The 15223-nt window shown below is 37.4% G+C and overlaps 1 protein-coding gene across 3 annotated transcripts; it reads left to right on the top strand.

Annotated features, from left to right (window-relative positions):
* Positions 1 to 11310: 11310 nt before the first annotated feature.
* Positions 11311 to 15149, top strand: LOC306876421 (splicing factor U2AF 35 kDa subunit-like). Of its 3 annotated transcripts, none has more exons than XM_079427561.1 (8): positions 11311 to 11406; positions 11851 to 11938; positions 12022 to 12085; positions 12165 to 12214; positions 13116 to 13214; positions 13429 to 13562; positions 13818 to 13910; positions 14600 to 15149. In XM_079427561.1, the coding sequence occupies exons 1-8, from the start codon at positions 11363 to 11365 to the stop codon at positions 14757 to 14759; spliced, it is 732 nt and encodes a 243-aa protein (XP_079283687.1). In that variant the 5' UTR covers positions 11311 to 11362; the 3' UTR covers positions 14760 to 15149. The 3 variants fall into 3 exon arrangements, with proteins under 3 accessions (XP_079283687.1, XP_079283689.1, XP_079283688.1); XM_079427563.1 differs by having other exon boundaries at positions 11346 to 11406; positions 12168 to 12214; XM_079427562.1 differs by having other exon boundaries at positions 11346 to 11406; positions 14603 to 14926.
* Positions 15150 to 15223: the final 74 nt, after the last annotated feature.

Here is a 15223-nt window from a genome sequence, read left to right as displayed (position 1 = left end):
GTCATTACATAATCCCCGGGTTCACAAACAAGGCTTAAACCTAGTCCTAGACTAAAATGTAAATCTGAGCTGTTTCAACTGAAAGAAACTTGCACTGACTGATCTTAAAACATGTCAGTGCCTTTGTTTTGTCTTAAGATTCACACCAGTAATGCTTTTTTTCTGAGGCATGTTTATAAAAATTACTTAAATGTCCTAATTGAACTATGGCCTAATCCTGGTTTAGGCTAAGCCCTGTCTATGAAACCGGGCCAATATTTTGTAACGGTAGTGGCCGCCCTACCCTAAATAAAGTCTTGTTAAATAATTTTTTCCAGGCACCAGCCAGGATTGATCCTGACAAAATTAAATTAACCCAGGATAGTCAAAAAATAAACCACCTGTTACAATATTAAGTCCCAAAAATAGTCGGAGGAAAGCTGACTGTTTCACAAAGGGAAGATTTATTCCACAATGTCCATGGGAAAAAAACTTGTTTGAAAAATAAGGAACAAGAGAAGAAAAAATAAATAAAATTAAAAAATCAGTTCAGCACTTTGGGTCAAATCAAGTGCTCACTTGCTCACTTCAAATGCTCACTTCCTTATATCATCCTTTCTTCCGCTGTTAGTTCACACACTCCACCCCAATCATGCAAAGTGAAAATGAAAGTAAACTGAAAAGATGTTGTGGCCCAAAGTATTTTGCACTGCCACAATATCTAAATACAGTTTGAAATCACATTATGCAAACATTATCTCATGCTTTCTCATGTACAAACATTATCTCATGCTTTCTCATGTACAAACATTATCTCATGCTTTCTCATGAGAGATAAGCAGTTTGTGAAGAGGAAATAAAGTTTTCATGGGGTTTATGCTACAAAAATGGAAAAACAATGTGCCTGGGGTACTTGATTCCAGGTATCATGGGAAGATAGGCAATATAATTTATTTTATTCTATTTCCTAAACCCAAACAAAACAAAATGTCCCTAAACATTCACCCCCCAATCCCAATGAAGATGAAAACGATCATTTTCTGGTTGATCAGTCCCAATATATCTGGAACCAAACCATATAGAGGGCCATAAAAATTAATATACCAAAAGAAAAGTTTGTTAAGACCCCAAATCGAAAAGGGCATTTAGAAATCTTTAATACTTCTTGAGTTACAGGCCTGCAAACATTGGGGGAAAAAACTTGAAAAGTGTTCTTTCCCCATTTTTGAATGGTCACCATTGACACAATGCAACAAAGATAGCTAAAGTCAACAAATTTTACTAACAGACCTACCAATCTCTGTGTAAAAGTAACATTATGATGATACCATCTTTCTGAAGTAATTTTTAGCCCCATGTAATTTGGCTTTGAATCTCAGACAGAATCCATGACAGAAGTCGTGGCCTAATGGTTAGAGAGTCGGACTCGTAATCGAAAGGTTGCGAGTTCGAGCCCCCGGCCGGCAGGAATTGTAGGTGGGGGGAGGGAATGTCCAGCGCTCTCTCCACCCTCAATACCACGACTGAGGTGCCCTTGAGCAAGGCACCGAACCCCCAACTGCTCCCCGGGCGCCGCAGCATGGCTGCCCACTGCTCCGGGTGTGTGTGTGTGTGTGTGTTTGTTCACTACTCACTGCTGTGTGTGTGCACTTGGATGGGTTAAATGCAGAGCACCAATTTCGAGTATGGGTCACCATACTTGACAATACGTCACGACTTAAATTTTTTTGGCTTTTATCACTAAACACGTTTATTTTTCTTCCTAATTTTTTTCTTCAAAAATTTGAGCCGGGGAAGTTTCTGAAATTTGGTTGATTTGACACGGAATGACCCATTAACAAATGCTGACCTTAATGTGACATGATCAATATAATAATGAGTTAATGAGTGGGACCAGCAGACAGGTTTATGGCTGCTCACATGCCCACATTCCTGCCACACAATCCTTTTTTTTTTTGGGAGTAACTGCACTCTGTTTCAGTTAAAGTTCTGGAACAGAATATGGCTGCATCACCATGGACTTGAAGCAAAGCAGCTCCTTACCCAAAACTGCTTGTGTCTACTCTGCACTAATCATAGTGGGTTTCTCAGGTAATATGCACGAGCAAGGGCTGTGCCTTTTTCTCAGCACCTGCTCATGGATCTCCATTCAAATCCAGACTACATACTTCCTCAGCCGATCTTTAACTTGTTGCATTTGGCACATATTTGCCTACATTATTCATTCCTACTGTTTGCCTAAGCTTGGACACATTTATGGGCTAGGCATATCAGTGATTGCTTTTACATTTGTTCCATTTTGATGGCTGATGGTGTGTCCAAAATACTGCAGCTCAGATATGTAAAAGTGACATATATATCACTGACTTAATGTAACAGAATGACTCAAATCCAAATGCAGTTTAATATCCAAAACAAAGATCCAAAACAGGGAAAAAAACAAGGCACAGACAGAAGGTAATCCAGAAAGTAAACTCCAGCAAAGACACAAAGGAACAGTGACAAAAACAATACTTCAACAACAAAGGAATGCGAGCATGATGTATATATAGGGAGAGCTAAATGGGTAAATTACAAACAGGAGAAAGCAATGAAACATTATAGTCCAGGTGATGGGAATTGTAGTCCATAAATTGTGGCCTAATGGATAGAGAGTTGGACTTGTAACCCGAAGGTTGTGGGTTCGAGTCTCAGGTCCGGCAGGGATTGTAGGTGGGGGGAGTGAATAACCAAGACTCTCTCCACCCTCAATACCACGACTGAGGTGAGACCCTTGAGCAAGGCACCAAACCCCCAACTGCTCCCCAGGTGCCGCTGCCCACTGCTCCGGGTGTATGTTCACTACTGTGTGTACACTTGGATGGGTTAAATGCAGAGCACAAATCCCGAGTATGGAAGGGATTTGTTTAAGGAAATCCTGAGGGGATTTGTGGGGATTAAATCACACACCACTTCCCTTTCCCTTTTCTTAAACAATAAACAATGATCAGGGAGGAGTGCACTCTGTTGGCTGCCATGGGCACTCCAGAAGATGGCCGTCACACTTAAAGTTGCACTAAGCAATTTTTGAAAAACGCTTTTGACCGCAGTGTCGGACCATGTCCCAAAACACACTTGCAGCCTATCAGCAGAAAGGGGCGTGTCTTGTAATGATACAGACCCCATACAGACCGCTAAATTTGAGTGTACAGGACGGATATTAGCAAATTGACTATATAGAGAGGGAACTGGACGATAAAAAGAGGAAAATATCGGAGGAACAAAACATTAAAAAGAAGGGTTACGATCAGGCAAGTGGTAAGAGCCGTGTAAATATCGTAGCAGCTTTCCAGCATTGGAGAGAATTCAAGGAGCGGGAACGGTTCGAATCGGACGCAGAGGTTGCATTGTTTCTTTTTGATCAGTGAGTAACGTTGATTTTGCATTGTTTCACACAACTTATCTGTGTTGGCTTTTGTTTGAATATGCTTGTTTCCGCGATCGTCGTTATGCCAGGGTTGTGTATGCACGATTGGGGCGGAGATATCAAAATAGGAGCGAGGTTGGGCTATGGGCGTGTTTGTTTTGGTGCTTTCAAATATCAACATCGTTTGGCAAAAATCACTTAGTGCACCTTTAATGATGGTTCTCAGAACAACCTCAAGATTCTTGTCATGCTCATTTTGGCCCTTGCCATAGACAAGTGTGTCATCCATGACAATTATAGCGCCTCTGTGCCTTGTTAGAAGTGGACTCATTTCTCTTCAGAACATTTTTAGTGCTGAGGTAATGGTAGTCTATTAAAACAGAATCATGGAATTATGAAAGTGGTCAGCACCCAGAAGACAACAAATGCTGGAAGTCTTCTATATGATCTGTGAGATGTTCATTCCGGACAAGTTGCCCAGGAGGCTTTCAAGAGAAATGTAATAAATTTACTGTAACTACATTATTTTTAAATAATAATTTATATCATGACCACATTATGATATATATTATAACGGCAATAAATAATCTCATGATGATTCAGTATTGGTTTAGAAGAGAAAAGGCATAAAAATATAAATAATAATAAAAAATAAAAAGTTATTTCATTGATCTGCAACCTGAAGGGCGGTACAACTTTTGCCATTTCCCTTGCAACAAACCACAAACACAGTGACGCAAGTGTTAGCAAATAAAACAATCCCTCTCTGGGAGTGCTAGCTTACGTGGAATATGATCAACAATTATTTTATTGGAAGTATAATAAAAATTTGTGTAAAATGTTAACATTCTACATTCTTTACAGACAACAGAGATGGTCAAGTATATAAATAGCACCAGAAAATACCAGTTGCTAGACAGAACAGCACCAAAACCATTGTACTGATGCTCTGATCACAGATCTGACTGTAAGCAGCATCATTTAAAACACAGACATACACCGATATATATTCATAGAATTATGAAGCTAGCTTTTAATAAAGAGATTTCCCAGTTTGCAACACAGAGAACTGTGTAAGTTAAACTGCAACAGCAGCTTAAAAGTTGCAACATACACTGACTGAAACACCAGTGGTCAGATATTGCTAATATAACTCAGTTTATTTGGCCTTTTTCTTTGCAGAAACATGATCATGACAATAATACATGTCTTTGTAAACTAAAACAGTCTTACTTCTGATGGCATGGAATCTTAAGAGGTTAAAGCCATCTGCAACTGCTTGGCTGAGGCTATAAGAGGAAATAAAATGGAGTATCTATTTACACTAAGTGTTGGCAGAGGCTATTTACACTAACTCATAATTTTATTAGACATACACTTAGGGCAGGGAGGCGATTGAGTTGCAATGTATATACAGTGCCCTCCATAAGTATTGGAACAGTAAAGACAAAATTGCTCTGTTGGCTGTGAAGTCAAGACAGTTGCAAATATGTTTAAAAGATGAATATGAGACAAAACTACAGAATTATTTTATTATTAGCCGTTTCAAATTTTGGTGATCGGACGGTCATTTAAAATGGATTCCACCTCACACAAAACAGTATGGAATGATTCATCATCCAATACCTGTTGGCGAAGTATAGAACAGAGAATATTTCTCACCATATAATGATCCGTTCCCGTGTTCCTCCATTATGGGATGCTGCTGGTGGATTGAAACTCCATTTTACTCCTAACTGAATTAATTCCTTTTCAATTTGCTGTTTCACGAGTTCACACTTATTTAGTCTGTTTCACGAGTTCACATATATTTAGCACGAGTTACGTAATGCATATTTGGCGAGTATGATAATACGTAGTTGGCGTGCTGTCCTGGGGAAGGGCTCTGAGCTCGGGAATGATTACTTGATTACTCAAATTACTTAAATGTCCTAATTGAACTATGGCCTAATCTTGGTTTAGTCTAAGCCCTGTCTGTGAAACCAGGCCATAAATTCTCAAACCTTTACTAGCACCAACATTAAACAGGACCAAAAGGTTTCTTCTAAAATCTTACTCCAGCATTAGTGAATGCAAGTTTGACTAAATCAAGTTATAAATGAACTTGGGAAGTGCTGTTTGTCAGTGTCCCAGAAGCTCTTCATCGGCAGTAAACTTCAAATGTCATGAAGCTGCACACCATCTCTCCACAGTCACTGTGAACAGAAATGATCCAAAGAGGCAGGAAAGTCAGAAAAAAATTCCTTGAAGAAAGAAAGAAGAACAGTTGTTTTAAAACATATCCAGCCATTATAAATGGTTCAGTTGAGTGAAAGCAAGAGACACAGTTGAGGTCCAAAGTTTATATACACCTTGCAGTATCTGCAAAATGTAAATAATTTCATCAGTAAGAGGGTAGAGGGGTAGAATCATTAAAAAAAAATGCAATTTCTGCTCTGATGAAGCAGTTTATTCTGCAAGGTGTATGTCAACTTTCCACCACATCTACATCACCTTCGAGGTGAATTACCTCAATCATCAGGGCAACATCGTAGTAGAATGCTGGGAGATGTTCCTGCAGATTTCCTACAAACACCAGATTTGCTGATCACACCATCTTCACTGACACTGGGCTTTAAAAATAGCTAACATTTTTATTCCTACTTTACAGGGAATAAAACATAACTTTATCAATTACCCAAATATAGATAAATATCCCAAAATCTATGAAAATGAAAAAAGGTACCTTAATTTTTTTTTCCCCTCATCTTGCCTTGCAAGCTTCTCTCGCACATCTTCATGAAGAATGTTCCTGTATTTGCCACGACTGACACAGCAAAGCTGCTGTCCTCTTCCTTTGGTTTGTTACCTGTAAAATATAAGATGATTAGAGGGGATCTGTAAATGCACAGGGGGAATATATTACTTGCAAATGGGAAAGATTCAAAGCATTTAAAATCCATAGGGATAGTGACTTAATATAGCACTTTTAGCTTGTCATGCGTGATCAAGGTGAGCTGACTTACTTCTAACATCACGTGTTTCCACACTGTATCTCCAGTAACAAATCTGCACTGATTGTGCAAAATGAAGAACTCCAGATAAGTACAAAAATATTGCATATTACAAACACAACCAGTAATGGAACATCTCGCTCTTCAAATGCAAAAACAAAACAAAAACACAACAACATTATTTATAGTATAGGCGTCAGACGCAGCGCACTGTGTTTGCAGAAATAAAAATTGATGCTGCTCGTGTTAGCGTGTGTTTAGCAATTTTTTAATTAATTTGCAATCGGAGCTTAAATAACAAAGTCTGCATTGTGATTTTAATCTTCCCGCCTCCTCCAGAGCAGAATTGAAATGTCACATTTCAATGACGTAAAAATCGCAAGAAATGCGACATGGCCGTTCAGACTGAAGTCTCATTGCAAAACATCGGATATGTATCCGATTTAGGACCACATATGAAAGTGGCCTGGGCCTGATTTGAAAAGATCGGATTTGTGCCTGTTCAGACTGTCATAAGAAAATCAGATATGGGTCACATTTGGGCAAAACAAATAAAATTGGATTTGGGCCACTTTAGCCTGCAGTGTGAACTAAGCCTTAGACTCATTCTCCTAACTAAAAGTCAGTCATTTTTTACAGTGCAGTGTAGCCTAGTCTAATTAAAATCAAATGTATTTGAATGCAAATTAATTTTGTTTAGATCTGTTAAAATTTTGCTTGCAATTTATGCAATGTGAGAAAAAAGTGAGAACAACATAATGATATTGAAAGTATTCAGTACACAGATGTAAAGTACAGTAATTACATACAAATACAGTACTCTCATAAATGACACTGTCAAATATTATGTCGAAAATTAAACTTCATAGAGTTCATAGCGCAAGAGATTGTGATGAAAATTTCAACAATAAGTTTTATTGGAGTATACTGTATAAGAATGTGTAAGAAAAATACATTTCAAGTGCATTAATGCACATAGACTAAATACATTTAAAATACATTAACAATGTAATTTTGAAGAACACAGTTGAAATCAATTATTTTACATGTGCTTTAATATATTGATAAACATATGAAAATGAGTGTACTTATTTAAAACACAATAAAATCATAATTATGTAAAATGCATGTTTAAGTAATACTTAATTAGACATTATTTTAAAGTGCATTTTTAAAAAGTACTCTCTTTAAGTACACTTAAGTGGCCTTTAATTTAGGTTATATTATATTATCTGCAAGTGCACTTTTTTAAAAAGTATACTTTTAATAATTGAAGTGCACAAAAAGTACACTTTTACTGCAATTAAGCACACTTCTTTTTCACAAGGGTAAGACTTAAGAGCATTTCTGAGAAGTTTTATACATACGGGGCCCTGATCTGATCATCATCCAGTCTGTCTGGAAGGACATGAAGAAACAGAACAAACTGAGACAGACTAAATCCAGAAGAACTGTGGCAACGTCTCCAAGATGCTTCAAGAGACCTACCTGCAAAGCTACAGTATAAAAGTTTTAGGCACTTGTGTTAAAATGCTGTAAAATTAGGAGACTGTCAAAAAATAATGTCATAAATAGATTTTCTTTATCAATTTACTTCTATTAACTAAATTAAATCAATGTATGCTTGATCGACACAATGAACTTGGTACAAATCAACCTACAGACACCAGAACAACCAAGTGCAAATCTGACCAAGAGGATTGCAGATATCCAGTCCAGATACCGAAGTACCCACTCACCTTAAAGGGTTACTCCACCCCAAAATGACAATTTTGTCATTAATCACTTACCCCCATGTCGTTCCAAACTTTCTTTGTCTTCGGAACACAATTTAAGATATTTTGGATGAAAACCGGGAGGCTTGTGACTGTCCCATTGACTGCCAAGTAAATAAGATTGTCAAGACCCAGAGAAGTATGAAAAGCATAATCAGAATAGTCCATCTGCCATCATTGGTTCAATCTGAATTTAATGAAGCAACGAGAACACTTTTTCTGCGCAAAGAAAACAAAACAATTTTATTCAGTCACAAACCTCCCGGTTTTCATCCAAAATATCTTAAATTGTGTTCCGAAGACGAACAAAGATTTTACGGGTTTGGAACGACATGGGGGTAAGTGATTAATGACAAAATTGTCATTTTGGGGTGGAGTATCCCTTTAAGAGACTAGGTGTTTTGTGAATGTAAAGTTGGAAGTGCTGTAATCTTAATGTTCAACCTGTCTTTGATGTTAAGGTGACTACTTTGCTCCTTGCGTACTTCAAGAAATCAAAGGCCTCTGGTAGGTTGAGCTGATTACTTTCAAGGGTGATTTTTTGTGGATACACTCCTGACACCATGTCATGAGAAAGAACAGGAAGTTATTTAATAAGTATGCATTTATTGATTACTGCATCAAAACTGACAGCTCTCCTCACGGGCTTCCAGAATATAAGTTGGTGGAGTCCCAGCCAACACGGGTACAATTTGATAAACCACCATGTTAAGGCTGGTACCACACAGCATAGTACAGTATCAGATGGTATTGATGCTGGAATTCATGTACCATGGTATTTACAGAGTATTCTGGCTCATGTCCAAAACCATGGTACTCCCTAAGCAGAACTTTTATGTTTGTTAAAACATACAATTTAATTGCTTTGTTTTTGCCTAAAGAGCAAAATGTACAATGCACTGTTTATTTTTTGACCCAAAACACATTCTATTCTCACATCAAAATCCACCGTCATATTTGTTAAAAATTAGTTGTTTATTGTAAACATGCAGCTTTTCACTTCACAAGATGTTAACTGATGGATTGGAGTCGTGTGGATTATTTTGATGTTTTTATTAGCTGTTTGGACTCTCATGCTGACGGCACCCATTCACTGCAGAGGATCCACTGATGGGCAAGTGATGTAATGCTACATTTCTCCAAATCTGTTTAGATGAAGAAACAAACTAATCTAAATCTTGAATGGTCTAAGGGTGAGTAAATGTTAAGCACATTTTCATTTTTGGGTGAACTATTCATTTAGACCAGTGCTTCCCAAACCTGTCCTGGAGGACCCCCTGCCCTGTACATTTGTATGTCTCCCTAATCAGACACACCCAATTTAGTTCTTGCAGTCTCTACTAAGAAGTTGATGAGTGGAATCAGGTGTGTTATGGGAGACATAGGCCGTTTCTCAATATGCGTACTTGTCTGTACTTGTGTTCTTGTGGACTTGTGAAACGTCATCAGTCGCTGCCGAAGTACTGTTCCAATTCAAAGTTCACATCTAGCCAAGTCCAGTTCAAATCCCCGGATGTGTTCTTGATCCGCCCCTTTTACCGAGGATGCATCGAGAGGTGACTTGTGCGGACTTGATACGGGCCATAACCCAGAATTCAGTTCGTCCTCCCGTCCTTGAGAGTTCGTTCTTCTGAGTCGAACTTGGCAAGTCCAAACTCGAAAGGACGGAAGTCCAGACTCTGCGAACTTGGTATTGAGAAACGGCCATACAAAAGATGCAGAGCAGGGGGGCCTCCAGGACAGGTTTGATTCAGACAGTAAGATTGAGACAATAGAAGGAAGGAAACATAGGTCTACCTTTATTTTATTATTATTTAAATGCAGTATTTCTGTAAAATACAGACCTCTTGGTGCAAACATGTTTATTTATTTTTGCTCATATTTGCTTTTGTAATAAATTTGTTAAATGGCCAGCATGTATCAGGTCAGTGAGAGTGTAATGATATATATATTTAGAAATGAACAATAATTAGAAAAATACTCATTTAAGAAACAATCAGTATTGTTAACAAAAAAGTAGGCCTATTAGTAGGCTATCTTAACAAAAAAGTTGGCCCATGAGGTATAAACATATAAGACACTCAAGCTAAATCCCACTGTATTCCACATTCAATAAATTTGCACGATGTTGCAATTTTATAGCCATTAACAAACTGCATTAGGAACCAAGTTGGTTATTTCCTGAATTGATTCCCGCCCATTTGCAGGCTTGATTTCTTTCATTGTGTTTGCAGTGTTGCCAGATTGGGTGGTTTTGAATTTGATTGTGCGGGTAAATATTGGCTTGGGCGGGTGGACAAAATTTGGGCTGGTTTGGAGGTTTTCAAACATATAAATTGTATAGGCTAACTGGGTAACGCACAAGCCCAAGTGCATCCAATCCAATGCCTAAATATAAGTTACATAAAGAGTGAAAAGTGTTTTAACTCTCAAAACATGAATTACACCTGTTGAGGACGAGATGGCACGAAGGCTATATCACTGCAACCCTGAAATCAGAACACAGTTAAATTATTTAATCAAAATCTGTTTATATACGATCCTGTCTTTTATCTTTTAAAGGGTCCAGATCCTTGAAAGCTGCTGGACTTGTTTGTTTTGACTGTACAAAGGTCTATATGAACTTCACAAAAGGCTTTCTAGATCTGTGTGATATTATAGAGCAAAGGTAAGAACATTATTGTTGTTGTTGATGATCATACAGTAGCTATGCATCAATGGATGACACAGTTTTGACTGTGATGTTGTGTGCATGGGCCTACCTATACGTTGCTAATTCTGATCAATTATATTGGGCACTTTTTGCATTTCAATTCTGACTGTTGTGTCTTTTTCGAGGGTATAGGTTATTTCTTGATTGCCGTTTTGACAGTGTCTGCTTGCATATTTTAATCATATTTGGTAATGTATTTGCCCCGATTTGATCCATGGGAAATATCTAGCATTATATTTATAATATTTTGTCGTCATTATTTTGTTTTAAGGAGTTAAAAATGGCTCTTATCAACCTTGATTTACATTCTATTACATTATTTTGACAGTTAAAATTTTGGGCGGGTTTTTGTGAGTTTTTGGGCTGGAAATAATCCATCCAATCTGGCAACACTGTGTCTTTGCCCTACACTACACTAGGCGGCGACACTCGCTTCCTGCGCGCTCTCGAGTCTCCAGAAGAAGAAGAACCTCCCACCGCCTTTCTTTTTTTCAAAATGGCCGAATACTTGGCGTCGATTTTCGGTACAGAAAAAGACAAGTAAGTTAATTGAAATATTCTCGAAATATTGTGTGCATTTGACTATTCTCAGCAATCGTATGCATTTTTACAAACCGGTGATAATGGGTAGAATATAAGAGTATTAGTATTTTCTATCTCACGCCTCGTGTGGTCTTTGCCAACCTCGCGTCTAGTCAAACAATAATAATGCTGCTAAACATGTGCATCTCACCGCAGAGCTTTCATATACTGAATACTCATTATATGCTTATTTTTATTTTGTATCTCTTGGTTCCATTGCGTTTCATTCATTGTGTTGCTTGTTGATGAATCGTATTTATAAGGTTCACTACAAAAGCTAATTTCAGTTGTTTTATATGATCTCTCGTTATTTTGCGTTTTAATATCGTGTGAAGAAATAGTCCAAACAAACGTGCATGTGTGTGTGAACAGTGTATTTTCAACCTCTCTTGTTTTCATCAGGGTTAACTGCTCTTTCTACTTTAAAATCGGAGCATGTCGCCATGGAGACCGATGCTCTAGACTCCATAACAAGCCCACATTCAGTCAGGTACACCAGGCATCCTCTAATGTACTTCTGTGTAATCTTTCTGTTAGATTTGTATTGTAATTCACATTGGATTTGTGTTGCAGACCATTGCTCTGTTGAACATTTACCGGAACCCCCAAAACACAGCTCAGTCTGCGGATGGCATAAGTAAGTCTCGCTCATATCAACATTCACAGAAACAAAGAGCTTCTCGGAGTTACTGCTTGTGCCTTCTCTCTTTTATCAGATGCTGTCAGTGATGTGGAGATGCAGGAGCACTATGATGAGTTCTTTGAGGTAAGTGGACTATCTGAAAGTTATGGGGAGATGGTGAGGGTGACCGGTCATGCCTAAAACAACCTCAATGTAATTATGATTCCAGCCGTTACAGAGTTTCTACAATCACAGAAACAATGGCAGTATTTAGGATTTTCAAAATAGTCTTTTCCAAGCTTGAGTTCAAAGTTACGGACACGTCTATCATGAATATTCACTCTAATGCTCTGTTCTACATTATTTCATAGGCTAGATATTGCTGTTGTATAAAGTAAAATTTCTTTCAAGCAATTGTAATGTGTGATTTGTAAACAAACCATCTTTCTCAGAATTTTGCTGGACTAATTATTTTTGAAATCTGGTGAAGGCCTCAAAAATGATTGCTCTGGATATAACCTTGATCATAAGTTTGGGGTCAGTGAGGTTTCTTTTTTCTTTTCTTTTTTTAAGAAATTAAAAGCACTGAACTTTTTTTTTTCTTTTTTTTTTTTATTATTGTTAGAAAAGATTTCCATTTCAAATTAATGCTGTTCTGTACATGTATGTATCATCAAATTCGATTGATTTCTGAAGGGTCATGTGACACTGAAGACTGGAGTAATGATGGAATAAATTACATTTGAAAATATATTCAAATAGTAACGAGTTTTTGTAACACTTCACAATATTTACTGTATTTTGTTTTAAGAAATACAATGCAGCCCTAGTGAGCCTAAGAGGCTTCTTTCAAAAACATTGAAATATCTTACTAACTCCAAACTTTTGAGTGGAGATGTATGTCTTATGACACAATTAATTTCAGAATGATGGGGCAGATATAGATGATACAGATTGGCCCTGTTTGTTGCATCAGTTGTTTTTAAACTTAATAGTTTTTTACTAATAATATGCTCCAATATCACTTTACATTCTTTGTTTACAGGAGGTCTTCACTGAAATGGAAGAGAAATATGGAGAGGTTGAGGAGATGAATGTGTGTGATAATTTAGGAGATCACTTGGTGGGAAATGTCTATGTGAAGGTGAGAGAATTTGCAGTGTGTTTACATTGTAATAATTTATTTTAATTGGCTGCTTAAAACTGATTGTCTTTGTTAAACTTGTAATGCATTTCAAACTCAGAATTCAACAGTTAAACACATCTCTACATTTTTGCTGTTTTCTTATTGATAGTGTTACCCAGATGATATTTTTATTATTAAAATGAATTTGTATTTTTGCTTTTTGTGTGTGTAGTTCCGGCGTGAGGAAGATGCAGAGAAAGCAGTGATTAACTTGAATAACCGCTGGTTTAATGGCCAACCCATCCATGCTGAGCTCTCGCCTGTCACTGATTTCAGAGAGGCCTGTTGTCGACAGTATGAAATGGGGTAAGGGACTGAATAATCAGTGCTGCACATCTTCCCTTCTACAGGAACGCACAACAACGCCGTGCACTCTAATGCTGGATTCCCACAAAATGCATGTTTACTTCCCTCCCCTCTTCAAATTGATGTTTACTGAAACCTGGTGCCTAAACCTGAGTCCTTCAACTGTCCCATTGCACATGACTTGTTGGTTCAGGTAAAGGTGTTTTCTTAAACTGCTTCACTGTGACTGATTGCAGTACTTGTGTGTTCCTGCAGAGAGTGCACTCGAGGAGGCTTCTGCAACTTCATGCATCTGAAGCCAATCTCAAGGGAACTCCGAAGAGAACTGTATGGCCGCAGGAGGAAGAGGTCTGTCTGATTTAAAACTCGTCAGAAGAATAAAGATGGTTACAGAACACTTGAGCAGATCTTGCAATTCTCACATCGCTGTCAATAGGCCTCTAAAAGTTCTTGCTTATATTACTATTATTATTATTTGTTAGAAAGATAAGAGATCCTTATTATAACAACATACTAATTTGTGCAAATGGTTATATATACACTACCCATCAAAGGTTTGGGGTTGGTAAGATTTATTTTAAATGTTTTTTTAATGCTAAAATATCTTCTGCTCACCAAGCCTGCATATAAAATAAAAAATGCATTATAATTAAATTAAGTAAATGTGAAATATTATAATGACATGTTTTCTATTCAAATATATTTTAAAATGAATTTTCTGCATCATTAAAAGTGTCACATCCTTCATAAAGGATCCTGATCCTTCAGAAATCATGCTAATATGCTGATTTTCTGCTCAAGAAACATTTCTTATTATAATCTCTTAATATTTTGTGGAAACCGACGCTTGTTTGTGCAAAAGAAAGTGCAAATGAACTGCATTTAATTGAAACATAAATGTCCTTGTCACTTTTGATCAATTTACTTGATGAATAAAGTATTATTTTCTTTAAAAAAATGATTCCAAACTTTTGAAAGGTACTGTATAATGGACTGGTTTTGGACTTGTTGTTAGTAAATTTATTCTCTCTCCTTAGCAGGCATCGCTCCCGTTCACGTTCCCGTGAACGCCGCTCTCGCTCTAGAGAGCGCAATAGAGGAGGTGGCGGTGGAGGTGGAGCTGGAGCTGGAGGTGGCGGTGGAAGAGACAGAGAGAGACGGAGGTCAAGAGATAGAGAACGCTCTGGACGCTTTTAAAATGTCCTTCTTTCTTGAAACCAACATTCAATCCCCGAGTCCTGCCCTAGTCTCTCCTGATGAAATGTGATAAATGTTGAATTTATTTCCTCCCTGACTTCTTTGTCCTCTGGCCTTTTTATGCACGATTTGTTTGCTTTTCAATAAAGATACCTTAATTAACTGCCTTTCAGTAGTTACATTATTCTCACATATTCTATATTCTTTTACTACCTTCTAACAATGTTTAGTAATCAAGTTTCTGGATATTCTGACCTAGAGATTTAATGTTTTTCATTCAGTAGAAATCATATTGTTCTCAAATTCGCTGTAATCCCTATAGGTGACTAATGTATTTTGTTAAAGCTAACTTAATGGCAGGGAAGGGCAATAAAAGTTATTTTGAACTTTACCGTAGTACAGCGCTGACTTTGTAGTGTACTTTTGACTGAATTTGCTTTTCATTTCCTCTTATATGCCTCTTA

Source organism: Barbus barbus, assembly GCF_936440315.1.
Source record: "Barbus barbus genome assembly, chromosome: 10".
Classification (NCBI taxonomy): domain Eukaryota; kingdom Metazoa; phylum Chordata; class Actinopteri; order Cypriniformes; family Cyprinidae; genus Barbus; species Barbus barbus.
Note: the sequence above shows the minus strand (reverse complement) of the source record. Positions and strands in the feature narration are given on the sequence as shown.

Bases quoted from the DNA above. Each gene is read 5' to 3' on its own strand.
- LOC306876421 (XM_079427561.1), top strand. From the start codon at position 11,363: ATGGCCGAATACTTGGCGTCGATTTTCGGTACAGAAAAAGACAA. The intron at 13,215-13,428 runs GTGAGAGAATTT...TTGTGTGTGTAG, and splicing joins TGGGAAATGTCTATGTGAAG to TTCCGGCGTGAGGAAGATGC. The intron at 13,911-14,599 runs GTCTGTCTGATT...CTCTCTCCTTAG, and splicing joins TATGGCCGCAGGAGGAAGAG to CAGGCATCGCTCCCGTTCAC.